The sequence below is a fragment of the Etheostoma spectabile genome, chromosome 10 (assembly GCF_008692095.1).
Source record: "Etheostoma spectabile isolate EspeVRDwgs_2016 chromosome 10, UIUC_Espe_1.0, whole genome shotgun sequence".
NCBI lineage: Eukaryota > Metazoa > Chordata > Actinopteri > Perciformes > Percidae > Etheostoma > Etheostoma spectabile.
The window spans coordinates 4,338,499-4,354,863 of record NC_045742.1 but is presented as its reverse complement, the minus strand read 5'-3'; the positions used below and the strand labels follow the sequence as shown (position 1 = coordinate 4,354,863).

General features: G+C 40.7%; 1 protein-coding gene across 3 annotated transcripts in view; it reads left to right on the top strand.

Annotated features, from left to right (window-relative positions):
* fat2 (FAT atypical cadherin 2) overlaps positions 1-16,365 on the top strand; it is a 119,443-nt gene that overhangs the window by 38,960 nt on the left and 64,118 nt on the right. For all 3 annotated transcript variants that reach the window (XR_004333767.1, XM_032527591.1, XM_032527592.1), the window contains exons 7-12: positions 3,632-3,771; positions 4,629-4,691; positions 7,147-7,359; positions 8,168-8,378; positions 10,161-13,828; positions 14,779-15,175. Coding sequence is in view for 2 of the 3 variants with exons in the window: in XM_032527591.1 (XP_032383482.1) it covers positions 3,632-3,771; positions 4,629-4,691; positions 7,147-7,359; positions 8,168-8,378; positions 10,161-13,828; positions 14,779-15,175 (4,692 nt within the window). In the remaining variant the exon portion in view is untranslated. The remainder of the gene's footprint in view (positions 1-3,631; positions 3,772-4,628; positions 4,692-7,146; positions 7,360-8,167; positions 8,379-10,160; positions 13,829-14,778; positions 15,176-16,365) is intronic.

Here is a 16,365-nt window from a genome sequence, read left to right as displayed (position 1 = left end):
CTATTACCATTAGTAAAATATTTTTTTAGCATGTCTGGCCCCAGGGGAATGGAACTTCCAACCATGGCAGGATGCTGTATATTCCAGGGAATGGTCATTAATGTGAAAAATTGCCAGAACACCCTCTTTTCTCTGGGCTGAGACAACAGCCGGCGATGCTGCAGCTTGTGGAGACTGTTTTATTCCATGAAAGGCTTCCTGGGTGCTGGTGCGTGTCTTACAGGAAGTCAATCCAGGGAATTGGAAAATTGAAACCAGTTAAACCGACCTGTCAATGTGCCTACTTAGTCTGCAGTGTTTCGGCTCAGTCCTTAGGGCGTCACTGATAAAAATAGACCGCTGAATGACCCAATTATCTATCAATCAAGAACAAAGAGAGAGTGTAGAGTGTGTAAAATGTAAGGCAAAGGAAGAGAAAAAAGGTAGAAGATAAGAACTTATCGATTTAACCAATTTCTTGCGTGTGTGTGTGTGTGTGTGTGTGTGTGTGTGTGTGTGTGTGTGTGTGTGTGTGTGTGTGTGTGTGTGTAGCTGTTTGCAAGGGGACATTTTAATAAACACCATCTGGCCAAGCAGGCGTGAGGTTTACCTCTCTCACATACATACACACAACCTGCTGAGAAAGAGAGAGAGAGAGAAAAGAAAGTCATCAAGCAAGAACAATCAGGGGGTTGCAGGATAAAGAGCGTGAGGAGAAAGGGAAGGAAAGGAAGAGAGGATAAAGGGCAGAGTGAGTCAGTGTTACTGCAGATTTAAAAACAGCATTTTTTTTACATTGGGAGGAGGTGAAAGAGAGAAGAAAGACAATCATGCATGCAGTCTGTACTTGATGAAACCGTAAAAAGAACAGAACAGGACTGAGAGTACTCTGATGCATACAGAAAGACTAAACCCACACGTTCAGTACGAACACCTAGAGTTTTCATTTAATTGGCCACTACAAGAACAAAGAAGCTTTTAAAAGCCAGACGTCTGTTTTTTAATTCAAGATTTAAAGGAATATGATTTTTTTAATTGTGAACAAACAGTTTGGTGTTTCACACACAATGTTTTTTACATGTATCTTTGACGCTTTAGTGCGTAACTTTTTGATATTAATGAACGTGTGTTACATTGGGCCATTGCCAAATGAGAAAGCTAATTAAGACTATCAGCTCCACACAACTCTCTCTGGATTTCTCAGTATGTTTAAAAGATCGTGTTGCCTGGCAAAGATGATTTCCTCTTCTGAACAGTCCATCATGTTTTATCAATCCTCCGTGTCCTCCTTGGCTACTAGCAACTGTGTGGGGGTGGGGTGGGGGGGATGTGCACGATCAAGGGAGGCTTGTATCATGTGGAAGCACGGACAGTTTTGTTGTCATTACTTAGAATTCCTCATGGGGGGGTGACAGAATCTACGCACTATAGCTTTAATATCTGACAAACATATTGATCAAATGTCCTAGTAGAGTCCCGCTGATTTATCAGATAGCTGATAGATAAGTAACAAAGTGCAGAAATGTGAACGATAAGTTAGAGGTGCATTAGAGACAGCGTCTCCATTACAAAGTTCTGTCCATCAGAGAAAATGTAATAAAAAAAACAGATTTAAGGGATCCTTATCTGCAATGTTCATGTTATTGCAGAATTGCGTTAAAAACCCCAGTATCTCAAACATTTAGTGTCAATCAGACTGTTTCCAATCCAGAAAGTACATTGATGCATTGACTTAAAGTCTTCTTGTTCTCTTTTATTGCCGCTCTGCTGCCCTTTTTATGGCCCATTACTGCAATGACAATGCGTCACTGCCCTGTGAAGATGGCAGAAAAATGTATTACATCCACCCGGTAGAAACAACACGAGGACTACCTCATCCGAATATTGCTTTTCAGCACCACTAGTCTTCACAAACTCCACTTGTCATCTTAAAGTCTGGATAACACACTGTGCTCGACCGACTACATTCATTCATCTCTGCACCATCTAACTACCGTTCTGACAGCAGGACAGGGAGGAGGAACAATCAAGGTTAAACATGAATGCAGATTGCTCTGTTAAAGTCAGACAGACACTCAGACAGGTGACCAGGCAGACGTGGTGGGGTTGCTGTTGTTGTTGTTGTTGTTGTTGCTGCTGCTGCTGCTGCTGGTCGTCTCAGTTGGTTTCTCAGCTCTGTCTGTAAATCAGAGGCCATCGAATTGAAGGAATGCAAAATCTATTCATCTCTGGTTTTCTCTGTATTTTTGTTTTGTTTTTTCATATCATTCTAACCGGAGGAATTTATCAGAAACACTACAGCAAAACATCTTCACAAAAATTTCAAAAGTCACTTTAGACAATCAAGCTTGATAATGATATTTCCATTATCAAGAATAGACAAAGACCACTGAAGTTATATCAAAGTTCCTTTTACTACACAACGAGACAGTTTCCAGACTACAGAATAGTACAGAAAATGTCAAACTGGAAGCTCTCTAATCATAAATAAATCATAAATATTTTATTAATCCCCAAAGGGAAATTCTGTAAGCTGCTACAGCTGCTTATTTACACCAAGTGGATGTTAATACAAAGCCATAACAAAGTCTCCTCTGCCTGCTCTGCACAAAGACAGACAATGGCTCCATGATTATCTTATTTAGAGTGATCAGTATAATATGGTATTCTTATGCAAATAGTTTGAATAATAATCAGAGAAAAAGTAGGTATCATCATTTTTCTATTATGAGGCTGACTTGTTTTGCTTGGAAACTTGCCCTGCACGTTGGTTCAAAATTTACATTTGCTACAGGACAGTACGTATTTGGATATATGGCGGATTGGGGCTGGGTAATACGTGTATGGCCTAAATCTTTCATCCCAATATCAGTCATTTCATATTGTGGTGATATAGTGATAACAATACCGTATTTATCATGGTATAGTATGTGTGATCATTCAATAAATAAACAGTTTCCAGTATTTGAAATAACCACATGGTAAAGGCTTTTTAGTATACTCCTGCGTGAATTAAATAATTGACAAATAAAAAGTACAGAGTTGTTTTTTTTTTTGCTACTAGCAGAACTTTAGTGCTAAAAAAACATAACAAGGATCAGAATGTAACGCGCATGAAGTAATGTAATTACATACTGACTTCAAGCAGTTTGGTCACAGGTTTTTCTTCGTAGTGATAGAAACAATATAGAAAAAATATATACAATATATATTATATATATATTTTTATATTGTTTCGAAGACACTCATACACACACACACACACACACACACAAATGCCTATGGCCCAAGAGTTAAACTGAGAACAATAGTCAAAGTTTCTTCAGAATGGGACCAATGCTAACATAGTTTGAGCCTTTCAAAGTTACAAAGTGGATCATTTATTACAGCACCCCCTCAGAGAACTCCCTGTTATTCTGGAGGACGATGCCTAGATGCATCACTCCTACCTACATACCTGCAGAGTCTGACACACCATCTAAGATATAACATCTGACAGCTGGACACCCTCGTACTGTAGCATCAACACCTGATGGAATAAACTTCTCTCTCTCTCCCTCTCTCTCCCTCTCTCTCTCTCTCTCTCCCTCTCTCTCCCTCTCTCTCTCTCTCTCTCTCTCTCTCCCTCTCTCTCTCTCTTTGTCTCTTGCAGCTGGTGATGAAGAAAAGGACTTTGACATCCAGAGGAATACAGGAACCATCTCCATCGCCCGCCGGCTCGATGCAGCTCGACGCTCCAACTACAACATGACGGTTCGGGTCACCGATGGCCACCACAGCGCCACCACACAGGTCAGAGACGTAAAACGGAAACACACAGGATTTGTGTACAAACATTCCCAAAAAAGTGAGGACTTGTGATGGGATGGAAAATATATATTATATAATAATAATAGTTATTACTTTTTATTAATCCCACAATAGGAAATTACAATTTACACTTTGTTGTTATTACACACATTACACACACGCTCAGTACCTATACATGCACTAAGAGAGATGTCAGAGTGGGGGGGGCTGCCCATGGAAAGGTGCCCCGAGCAGTTGGGGGTCCAGTGCCTTGCTCAAGAGCACCCTGGCAGGAGATGAACCGGCACCTCTCCAGCTACCAGTCCACCACCATACTTTGGTCCGTATGTGGATTTGAACCAACAACCCTCCGGTTCCCAACCCTAACTCCCTAGGGACTGAGCTACTGCCCCCCCCAAAATGAGAATACTTTATTATTATTTTCATTTATTTTCCTGATGCCAGACAGAAGGGTTCAGGGAATCCTGATGTTTTGATGGATCATGATATCTACCTTGTTGTGTTCACACCAAACTCATTGGCGACAATTAATTCTTGCCTAAGTTTTGGTATATTCAGATAGTCACACATCACTGACAGTTACAAAGCACTAGCTCAGCTCACTTTTTGCAATACTTCTGGGCAGTTTTTTGGGAAGTGAGAGTCTGCAAAAGCAACAGAAAGAGATCATTAAAAACATCACACTGTATTTGTGTAATGATAGAGGGAACCAAACCTCAGTCCTCTGAACAGGCAGCGAAATGTAAGATGAAGCAGCTTTGACAGCCGCTTTCCATATTTAATGTTCATGCTGAGAATCCATTATCTCGAACCCTGTGTGTTTCACCTCCAAACTACAGGCCTACATCCGCGTGCTGGACATGAATGAGCATCGTCCCGTCTTCCTGAAGACGCTGTACGAGGTGAGAAATGAGAACGATTATGCAATCATGCCCAAAATGGAATTCTTTACAGATACTTATGGGATTGTCAGAGATGCAACCAGTTGTGAAAGTACTGGGCAAGAACAAAAAGTCCTAAGGTTGTCTTTTTTTATTATTATTATTTTTTTACAACAAAACTATCAAAGTTAGGATAGTTTTGTTAAAAAAAAATAAAAAAAATAAAAAAAATACTGGTATGTACTTTGATGGAAAGTTTGTTAACTTACAAACTCTCCATCAAAGAACATAGCTGTATTTCTCAAACCTGGCCCCCATTGGAAGCTGAAAAGAGAGAGACAGACATGTCTCTGGCTAACACTAAATCTAATAGCAACAGGAGATTTGTCATATTTTGGATTTGGACTGCCATTTCGGATTAACTTGTTTTTATTTCATTCTTTGCTTCACTTCTATTTGGGGTATAACCATGTTCTAACATTTGGTACTACAATTCCCAGAATTAAGGGGCTTTAGGGGATTTAAACAGAAAATGTAATGTTGCCATGGAGTCTGTGAGTTACGTGGGCTACGCTCTGAGCCCCATTTTTCTTTTGCCTAGAAATGTTTACTCTTAACAAAGGGGCATAAAAAAGTATTCTGAATTAGCTATTAACAGTTCCTGTTTGCAATGTGCCCATAGTACAAAGATTCCTAGATTACTTTGATACTTATTGTCAGGCATATTCTGCAGTTATAAGAAGGTTGTTTATTTGCAATGGACATCACAGATAATGATATCCCCGAGTGTAAGCTCGGAATCTAAATGGACTATTTATATTTATATAGCGCTTTTCTAGTCTCAACGACTACTCAAAGTGCTACTTACGTAGTACAGGAACCATTCACCATTCACACACATTCACACACTATGGCCGAGGCTGCCGTACATGGTGCCACCTGTTCATCAGATAACATGCACACACAGCATCAGGAGCAAATCGAGGTTCTGCGTCCTGCACTTCAACATCTAAAAGTACCTGTATCATGTCTGTGTTCAGATGGGACTGAGTTATGATTTTAACAAGGAGAGGGTTTTGTTATTGCGACAGTTAAAAGTGCTAAAGTGCTCTAAAGTTCTATTTATTGAAAGAAAACATCAGCAGAAAACGGCACTCCAAAATGCAAATTTTCTAGTGGTTTCCTCCACATTGAATTCAATGTTCATTGTGTTCAACAAACAACACTCAACAAGCGGTCCGTTGCCGTCAGCAGATCGCACCCATCGCAGCAGAATTGAGTACACTTAAATACATGTTCATCTATCGCAAGGCACATCGTCTTTGCAATACTCAAAAGCATTATAGCATATCGCATAGTTTCCTTATGTCATGGTGCCCTAGTACAGGTAGAAATAAACAGATGAGGAAGATACTGTAGGTATTCCAGATAAGGGAGGACAGACTGGAGAGAGCGCAAGAGAGATAGAGACAGACAGACAGAAAGAGAATGTGTGCTTACATAAGTACGCTTGGACATACAAATACTAGGGAAAATGATGCTTTGCAAAATCGGCTCTATGCACTTAATGTAAACTCAGCAAAAAAAAAAAGAAACGTCCCTTTTTCAGGACACTGTATTTTAAAGATAAACAATAAACAATTAATGAACTTGCATCTGTGGAACGGTCGGGAAGACAACAACAGTTTACAGGCGGTAGGCAATTAAGGTCACAGTTATAAGAAATTAGGAAACTAAAGAGACCTTTCTACTGACTCATTTGCATAAAGTAGCCTGGATTCAACTCCATGCAAATGAGGAGCGGGCATCGTAACGCCCCGTCTCTCAAACGTTGCAGCAATGCTACCAGAATGCATTGCCCAGCTGCGTACATAGACAATTAATGGGAAGCATGGAACTGATGCTGCCTTTGAACACAAACCCCAAAGTGTGACAGTAAAATGACCACTCGATAGTTACAAAATATGTTAATTTATTTACCCAAGTTATATACAGTATGTTAGTTATATATCAAGCTACACACAATAAATCTAACTCTTATCATTGACGTGTTACAGCTATGTTTGTATTTCACATTAGGGCTTGGTAGGCCATGGGTATTTCTGTTCAGGTTTTTGTGAGTGTTAGTTTTAACCAAGAAGCTAGGTAGACATAACACTTTCAATTTAAATGCAGACGCATGCTGAGAATTATTATCAACATGCATTATTTACATTAATAATCAAGACATCAAACAGACACTTAAAGATTGGTTTTGTTTTCTTAGTCATAGTGATCAACGCTCCCTCTGGTCTTGTCTCTGAAATCGTTGCTCTAACACTTTACTTTATCTTTACTTATCCTCAAAAGTCGGACAATTGAAATGTAAAAGTCCAGGAGTTCATTTTTATATCTAATTTTCCAACCCCGTTGTTTCTTTGTCATTACCACGTGAACGACTTTCCCCAATTTCCTCCTGTGTTACCATGGGTTTCAGGTGAGGGTTCCTGAGGACACGTCCCCCTGGAAGGACATCCTGCAGATCAGCGCGCAGGACGCCGACGCCAACAGCAAACTGGTGTACTCCATCCACAGCAGCCTCCATCCAGACAGCACCAAGTTCTTCCACCTGGACCCAAAGAGCGGAGTCCTGGTGATGAAAGAGGAGCTCGACTACGAGATGATCTCTGTTCATACGCTCATCATCATGGTGATGACACAGTTATCTCAGTGGAGTACATTAGAGATATCTTCATAAATGTATTTGAACGAAACATGACATATTGTAGAACAGTTATAGACAGGATATGACAGACTAGACACCAATACATCTCAATTGTCAATAATAACATGTGCATATAACAATTTTTTTTCTCATTTTAATTTCATGTTTTTTTTAACTATTTCAACTCTAATCATACTCCTGTCAATGTCTGTTGTGCTCTATAAATACACGGACTTAACATATATAGAAATCAATGGATTAAACCACTAAAATAAAGAGCAGGCAATTCAAACAATTGTTAAAAGGTTTTTATTTTATTGTAGTACAATTCAGCATGGCAAATGGCTCAAGTATAGCTTTGTCACCAGGCATTTCATTTCATTTGGTATTTTAATTGTTTATGTAGCGTAAGAAATGTAAGAATGTTTACAGCCTACAAAGAAATGCTACATCCTTCAATTTAACTGAAACATTAAAAATAAATGTCAAATTTACATTTTTACATTCATCATTGACAGTGGCACAGATGGTTTTAAATGTGCAAATAAGTTCAACAGTTCTACTTTGAAAGAAAGTGCGGAACATTTAAACAAGAAATAAACTATTTGAAATGTGCATTGGAGATTAAAACATGGCACACAAACACATAAAAGGCCATAAAAAAATGCATGTATCAATAAGCAAAACTGGTGCAATATTCATTATTTTCTTATTATGTTTCTCCCAGCAGTTATCATTGTAACAGCTCCGATATTCTCCACAGACACTTGAACATTTCTTTGCTCCTCCTCAGGTGCGTGACCAGGAGATCCCAGTGAAGAGGAACTTTGTGAAGTTGATGGTTCATGTGGAGGACTGTAACGACCACTCGCCTACTTTCCTCAGCCCCCGCTACGAGGCCAGCATCTCCAACCTGGCCCCTACAGGCTCGGAGGTGGTCCGGGTCAAGGCTCTGGACAGGGACATGGGCAGCAATGCTGACATCAGCTACTCTCTGAACTCTGGTGATCAGAAAAAGGACTTTCTTTAAACTTTTATTTATGTGTGCTCCTTTTTAGCTTCTCTCTACTTTACATTTATTCAGTTACACATATTTACACCTGGGAGCTGCCACCATGATCTAATAGATAGATAGATAGATAGATAGATAGATAGATATTTATTGATCCCAAAAAAATGGGAAATTACAGTGTTACAGCAGCACACAAAATATACATACATACAATATACATGAAATAATTATAATTATAATAACAAAATATAAGAATAAAAATATAAGAATGTAAGAACAAATATTTAAGTATATACAAGATGGGAAAAAACAAAACAAAAATGTGCAGCTTTTGTAAATATGACCCAGTCGTGCCGGTTGCCCTTATTGTAGTATTGTGTGTCTCAGAGTCTCATCTACCCCCCAGGGATGACGTGTTGAAGAGTTTTATTGTCTGAGGTAGGAATGATTTCCTGTAGCGGTCCGTGCGGCATTTAAACTGTCGGAGCCTCTTTGAGAAGCTGCTCCTCTGTTGGACCAGTGTGGGGTGGAGAGGGTGGTCAGGGTTATCCATGATAGATAACAGTTTGTTCAGCGACCTCCTCTCCACCACAGCTTCAAATGTGTCCTGTTTGCAGCCGATCACTAATGCAGACCGCCGGGAGCTACCCTTTATGGCCACAGCCTTTAGATCTCTCGAAGTCTTAGCTTCACCGAAGCAGAGGGTTCAAGTGCACAATGAGGATGTTTGGGGAAAGAAAGTGTTTCTCAACTGCCTTTCCAGCTATGACTTTCTGTTTGGGAATAGAATTTAAACCTCCTGATCTCAGTCCTTCTCTTGTCCTTTATCCTTTAATGACGCCTGTGTTTACTTCTCACATCCCACATTACGCTCTTCACCTTCTGAGTGATTTCTGGAAAAGCTAAACCCGACAATTTGCATTCTCTTGCAAAAGTGTATAACTAATCCAAGGGATTTTGCTGATCATGTATGATCAAAGCTGTTGGCAATGACCCCAACTGCTGCAGTGGAACACATTGTGAATGCACAGTGTATTTCACACAGCAAAAAACATCCTTTTTAACAACTAATACTGCCCCTGATTCAACCTTCAATGCTATTTTCCCCTTATAACTGAAAAAAGTCAATAGTGCATGATGAATGTAACTTATTGCAGAGCAGCTTCTCTTGTTTTAATAAAATAAGTACTTTAAAACCAGTAAGAATAGCGCTAAGTGCAGAAGAATCAAGAATATTGCAATTTAAAGTAAAAAATCTTTTATAGTGTGGTTGAGTGAAGTACTCTGAAACTATTGTCAGATTAATCATATTTAAATTGTTTTAAGGAAATAGTTTTCCCTTTCTTGCCTAGAGTCAGAGCTGTTTAATCTGTACAAAAACTGAAGTGTAAAAACAACAATTAATAAGTTCACTAATTTTTTAAATGATATCCAATTACTAAACAGAATGTGCCTTTGAAACATTGGACGAATGGTTGCTAATAATGGGCAATGTCGATATTGCATTAAAAGTCAGCCCCCCCTCAGATCAGATGGTATTCTGTCTATAATGGAGTTATTTGTAAGTGACCCCAAACTTTTGACCAGTAGTGTAAGTGCACAAGTAGGAGATTAAATCAAATCAATCAAACACTGCATAACAACCTAAAAAAGTAAAGTATAAAAGATCTGCAACATGGTGTTCTATGACTAAAACATAGTGTTCAATGATACAAATTATAACATATTTTAGTAGTTAATTATTTATAAAACATAATTTCCTTCCTCCCTGCAGGGAATATCAACAACTTATTCTCCATTGATCCGGAGCTGGGCTCCATCAGTGTATCCAAACCTTTGGACCTTCAACCTCAGGACCACTTCCACTTGACAGTAAAGGCCACGGACCAGGGCTTCCCCCAGCGCAGTGACCTCTGCTCAGTCCACGTCCACATCCGCATCTCCGACCAAACTCCACCCACCTTCCCCTCGGATGAATACCTAACAGAGATCAGTGAATTAAGCACTCTTGGAACACCAGTGGTCACCATCTTAGCCTCCAGCCCTGCTGCAGTGTATTATGGGATAGAAAGTGGCAACCCAAATGAAACATTTCATGTCAACCGCTACACTGGGTTGATTTCGATCCAAAAGCATCTTGATTTTGAGAAATCTGCGTCCTACAAGCTCAAAGTTACAGCTACCACCACGGCTGGAGCCTCGTCTAAGACTGTTGTTTACATCTACGTAATTGACAAGAATGACAACGCTCCTGTTTTTCAGCAGCAACACTACCTGGGGCAAATACGCGAGTCAGCTCACATCAATAGCATGGTTATGGGAGAAAGAAACACCCCTCTGGTCATCCAGGCTTCAGATGCAGACAAAGATTTAAATTCTCTGCTGGTCTACCAGATCCTCGAACAGGAGGCCCTAAACATCTTCAAGATAGACTCAAGTATGGGTACCATCTCTTTAATTTCACCAGTGGACTTTGAAGCCAAAGCCGAGTATCACTTTACCGTGCAGGTAAAGGACTCGGGGGAGCCATCGTTGTGTGCAACGGAGCCTGCCAAGGTCACTGTTCACATCCTAGACCTAAATGACTGCCCGCCACATTTCTCCACACCTGTGTACGAGCCATCCATCATCTTCCCAGCTGTCAGAGATACAGAGGTCGTGCGCGTCATGGCCCATGACGCAGACTCAGCAGTCTCATACAGCATCACCGAGGGGAATCTTTACAATGCCTTTTCAATTCATCCCAACACTGGAGTCATTAGCATTAGCAATGTGTCTGAATTCAGGCCATTTTACCAACTGGTTGTCAAAGCCTCTGACGGCCTCTACAAAGACTCAGCTACCGTCAAAGTAAACGTGACAAACCTAACAGCCAGCGATCTTGGATTTGTGCAGAAAGTGTATTCAGCAAGTGTTACAGAAAACCTAAAGACAGTCAAAATGTTGGTGGCACTCAAAGCCAAAGGGTGTTTTTTAAACGAGCCTCTTTTGTATTCTGTGGTAAACCCAATGGGAAAGTTTGTAATTTCCCAGACATCAGGCATTCTTGAAACAACAGGTATCCCTTTTGACCGAGAGGAACAAGATGTGTATGACATAGTTGTGAAGGTAGAAGACCTGAGAACACCAGCTAGGACTGCTACCACCCAGGTCAAGGTTTTTATAGACGATGTCAATGACAACTCGCCGCAGTTTCTGAACTTGCCTTTTTCAATGATGATTTCTGAAACCGCTGAACCAGGAGATGTTTTATATCAAGCAACTGCAATTGACCGAGATCTTGGAGAGAATGGTTCCATCATGTACTCGCTGGAGGAGGACTACGGCCTCTTCAGGATAGATCCCGACGTAGGCGATGTGTCCCTTCAAAGGCCTCTTGACTTTGAAACTCTGAATAAGTATGTGTTGACAATCATGGCTATAGACGACGGTGAACCAAGTCACAGCACAATGGCACAGCTCAGTATTCAAGTAAGAAATCAAACCAACCCAGTTTTCCAGACCCTTCTGTATCCGCTGAAAGTCCCCGAAAATGTCCCCCCGTTCACCACCATCTTACACGTCCAGGCCAGGAATCCAGAGGGCTATCGGCTCATCTACAACCTTGAAGAGGAAAACGCCTCACAACACTTTCACATTGATTTCAAAACTGGTGTGTTGACCGTCACCAACCCCCTCGACTATGAGAGCCAAAGCATGCATGTGTTGACAGTTCGTGCTACTGACTCTGTGACCGGAGCTTTCTCGGTGGCCTCCATTGAAATAGAAGTAGAGGATGTCAACGATAACAAGCCCGTTTTCTCAAAGCTATCTTACGCTGTGACCATTGTTGAGGGTTTCCCAATCAACACCTCTGTTATACAGCTTTCTGCCTCTGATAGCGACTCTGGCAGAAATAAAGATCTTACCTTCCAGATTGTGAAAACGGAGAGGAATGAGACTGATTTCTTCGAGATAGACCCTCATAGCGGGTTGATTGTCACAAAACAGGTGCTGGACCATGAAAAGATAAATCACTTTATTTTGAAAGTCAGAGCCACTGACAATGGTACTGTTCCTCTTAGTAGTGAAGCCCATGTCTTCATAAATATCACGGATGTCAATGACAACCCACCAGACTTTGTCACCTCCCAGTATGACGTAGCACTGGATGAAATGGCAAAGTGTGGACACATAGTCATCAAAATCCAAGCTTCAGATCCGGACACTGAGGACCTGAATAATCTGAAGTACAAAATCCTCTCAGGGAACGAAGGCCACTACTTCAACATCAATGAATCCTCAGGAATCATCTCTTTTTCTAATGTCTGTAAGAGGAATCTGGACCCTTATTATAATCTGACTGTGGCTGTGTCTGACGGAGTGTTTCAGAAAACAGCACCAGTCAACATTGACATGATAAACAGCAACATGCATAGTCCGCACTTCAAGCAGAGCATCTATGAAGCCGAGCTGGCTGAAAATGCAGAGGCAGGAACGCGGGTGATCCGATTAGCGGCCATTGACCCTGACGACGGGCCATATGGCAGTGTTGACTACACCATCATAAACAAATTTGCTGATGAGAAGTTTGCCATCGACACTGATGGGCAGATTGTTACAACACAACCATTGGACAGAGAGAACCCTGCCCAGAGAGTCATAGCTATCAAAGTGATGGCTAAAGATGGCGGCGGAAGAGTGGCCTTTTGCACGGTCAAGATTATTCTCACAGATGAGAATGACAACGTTCCTCAGTTTAAAGCATCGGCGTACCACGTTTCAATTCAGTCAACTGTAAATAAAGGCTCCCCTGTCATTCAAATCATGGCTTACGATGCAGATGATGGCAAAAATGCAGATGTCACCTACACAGTAGATGAAGCCGAAGAGGTGACCGAAGACATTATCGAGATCAACCCTTTCACCGGAGTTGTGAGTGTCAAAGAGAGCCTCGTTGGCATGGAGAACAAGATTTTCAACTTCAAAGTCAAAGCTCGCGATGGCAGCCTTCCTTTCTATAACTCCACAGTCCCTGTTCAGCTCAAAGTGGTTCCTCCTGAGGTTCCTCTTCCGAAGTTTTCAGAGCCTCTCTACACCTTCTCAGCTGCCGAGGACATCCCCATTGGGACAGAGGTAGGCTCCGTGAGGGCAGACTCTGACATGCCACTTATTTACAGCCTGGTGAACGGGAACACTGTGGAAAGCAACAAGGACAAAGTGTTCAGTTTGGACAAAGAAAGTGGAACATTGCTGTTGCAGAAGACTATAGATCACGAAAAGACGAAATGGTATCAGATAGATGTGATTGCTAAGGGGAGCCACAACGGTACTGATGTTGCGTCACTGGTGTCGGTCAGCATTCAGGTCCAAGATGTGAATGATAACCAGCCGGTGTTTGATGCTAACCCATACAGGGCCTTCCTGGCTGAGAACATGCCTGCTGGAACCACTGTTATTCAGGTGAGAAATATAAGGTTTTCTTTTATTTATTTATTTTTATCTTTGGGACAAACTGAATACAGTGTTTACGGAACAAGTAGGTTTTAGTTGTTATAAAAGGTATTTAGAATGCGTTTTCCATACTAATTCAAAAGCAATTTCGCTCCAAAATTAAGCTCAACAACACTACTTGGGTTTTTGCTGCATTCACATCCTATTGTTGAGACAGTACAGTAATTGTGGTCAGTCAAGTGTGAAAAACGTTTATATCAGCCACCTAGTTGTGTCTAAGATATCAGGAATTTCTTCCACTCGGTGAAAATCCTACAGAAGCCAAAAAAACAGTGACAACTTGGCTGTGAAAACATCATTGCTCAAATAGAGGCCAACGTTAAAACAATATGTGTGGATTTTAGGAAAATTGATTAAGCAAGATAAAATAACTTTATCGTATTTGAATCTGTTTCATTTGTAAACAACTGCTATAAATACTGTAGGTAGCTCAATAAACAATGCCATATATCTGGAGTGACTACAACGACAGCAATATGCGTATCCATCTCAGCCCTCCATAAGGACCCTGTTTGCAAAATTACTACATCACTTTTTAGCTGAAAAGTGTAAAATAAATCTGTAAATGTCTTATTTTAAAGACTGCATTTACATAGAAAATGGTCCCTACTGTCCTTTTAGTATGATAATTTGAGAGCACAATAGAATATCCAGACAGTTAGAATAGTTGCTAAATTGGAATAATGGGAGATTTTCATATTCTGCTCATATTGCATGAGTGCAGCGTTTGCCTAGTTTTATCCAAATGCTACTCTTGTCTTAAAACACCACGGGACAGTATTTCTACTGAAATCACAGAGAAGAAAGAGATGATCTCCTCTAACTCACAGTAAGACAGCAACAAGCTCTTTTCCTAAAATGTCGTCACACCTCTTTAAAATGCTGATTTTGACTCGCAGGTGACCGCCAACGACCCGGACACAGACACCAACGGTCTTGTGACCTACAGCTTGGAGTCTCTACCCGATGACACGGCGGCAGACATCACTGAGGTATTCTCCATCGACGGAGAGAGCGGCTGGATCACCACCCTACGGGAGACGGACTGTGAGGCGACCAGGGTGTACAGGTTCAAGGTGTTGGCTGTAGACCACGGCGGCGACGTCAAGCTGTCATCCAGCGTCCTGGTGGAGGTGACCGTGACGGACGAGAACGACAACCCACCGAAGTTCTCCGATGACGTGTACCGCGGCTCAGTGGTGGAGAACAGCAACCCCGGGGAAGTCATCGTCTCCATGACAACCACAGACGCCGACGTGTCATTGGAGAACCGCCTTGTGACGTGTTACATCACAGGTGTGTGCGTCTAAATGTGTATTCATGAGTGTGTGATGTGTTTAGCACGTGTGTATGCAAGTGTGCATAAAAGTGTAATTGTGTGTCATACATACACTTACTTGTGATCATGTATTTGTTTTCACTGTGTGTGTGTGTGTGGGTGGGTGTGTTAGACAAGCGTGTGTTTTATCAGCCAAATTACTGTCCCCCGTTTGCTTCGCTGTGGGATTCAACAAGACAATGAGGTGAAATGAAATCTCATTGTTTATCGCCCTCAACTGAGTTATAATATCACATTATTCAGCTGCAGATTAATCATAAAAAGGAGCAAGCCGACAAGACAGATGCCCCGCAGCTAACAACAAAAACAAAGACAGGAATGCAAATCCTCCATTTTCCTCCACACCGTTAAAGCCAGACGTTTTAACGGAGCTCGCTGTCACAACATTGGATTTGGAAAGTGCAGCTGAGGAACATTTGCATTGAGATTATCTTTAAATGGTAGGGTTTGTCTGATGCTGACACTGGCTTGTCGAAAAGAAACCCAAACAAACCTCCAGTGTGATTAATGTGATGATTTTACTCATTGAGTATTCACTACAACGGAGCTGCTTCACCCAGCAAAATCAAAAATGCATTACTTTGATTTGCAGTGCTTTTTCATCAGCCTGAATTTTAGAAACACGGAGATCTGGACCTGTCATGTAAAACTTGTTTTGACTAGCCACTCAAAAAAGCTCATATAATGGTCAATTCTTTTCTGTTTGTTATTTCATTTTATTTTATTTATTTTACATTTCATTCATTCATTCTTTTAACTTTTCAATAACATTCAGGATTTTCTCTCACTACATGATGATCTGAATGTTGTTTCAAAAACTTCCCCAGACAGCAGAAGTTCACATTTAAGAACAATGAGTCTAAATAATACCATCATTTTAAAACACATTTTTTCTTTGACCTATTTGAACTGTATGAGGAAGCATAAAAATAAATTGATGTACAGTATATTAATATTATTATATTATATTTTTTTGGAACGATTGTCCTGATGATCTGTTATAACCACGCAGATTTTAAAACTTTTCTATTTGTTATTTTCATTTTGGTGATCTCAATAATGTGAAGAGTAAGATAATGAGATAGATATAGATAGATAGATAGATAGATAGATAGATAGATAGATAGATAGATAGATAGATAGATAG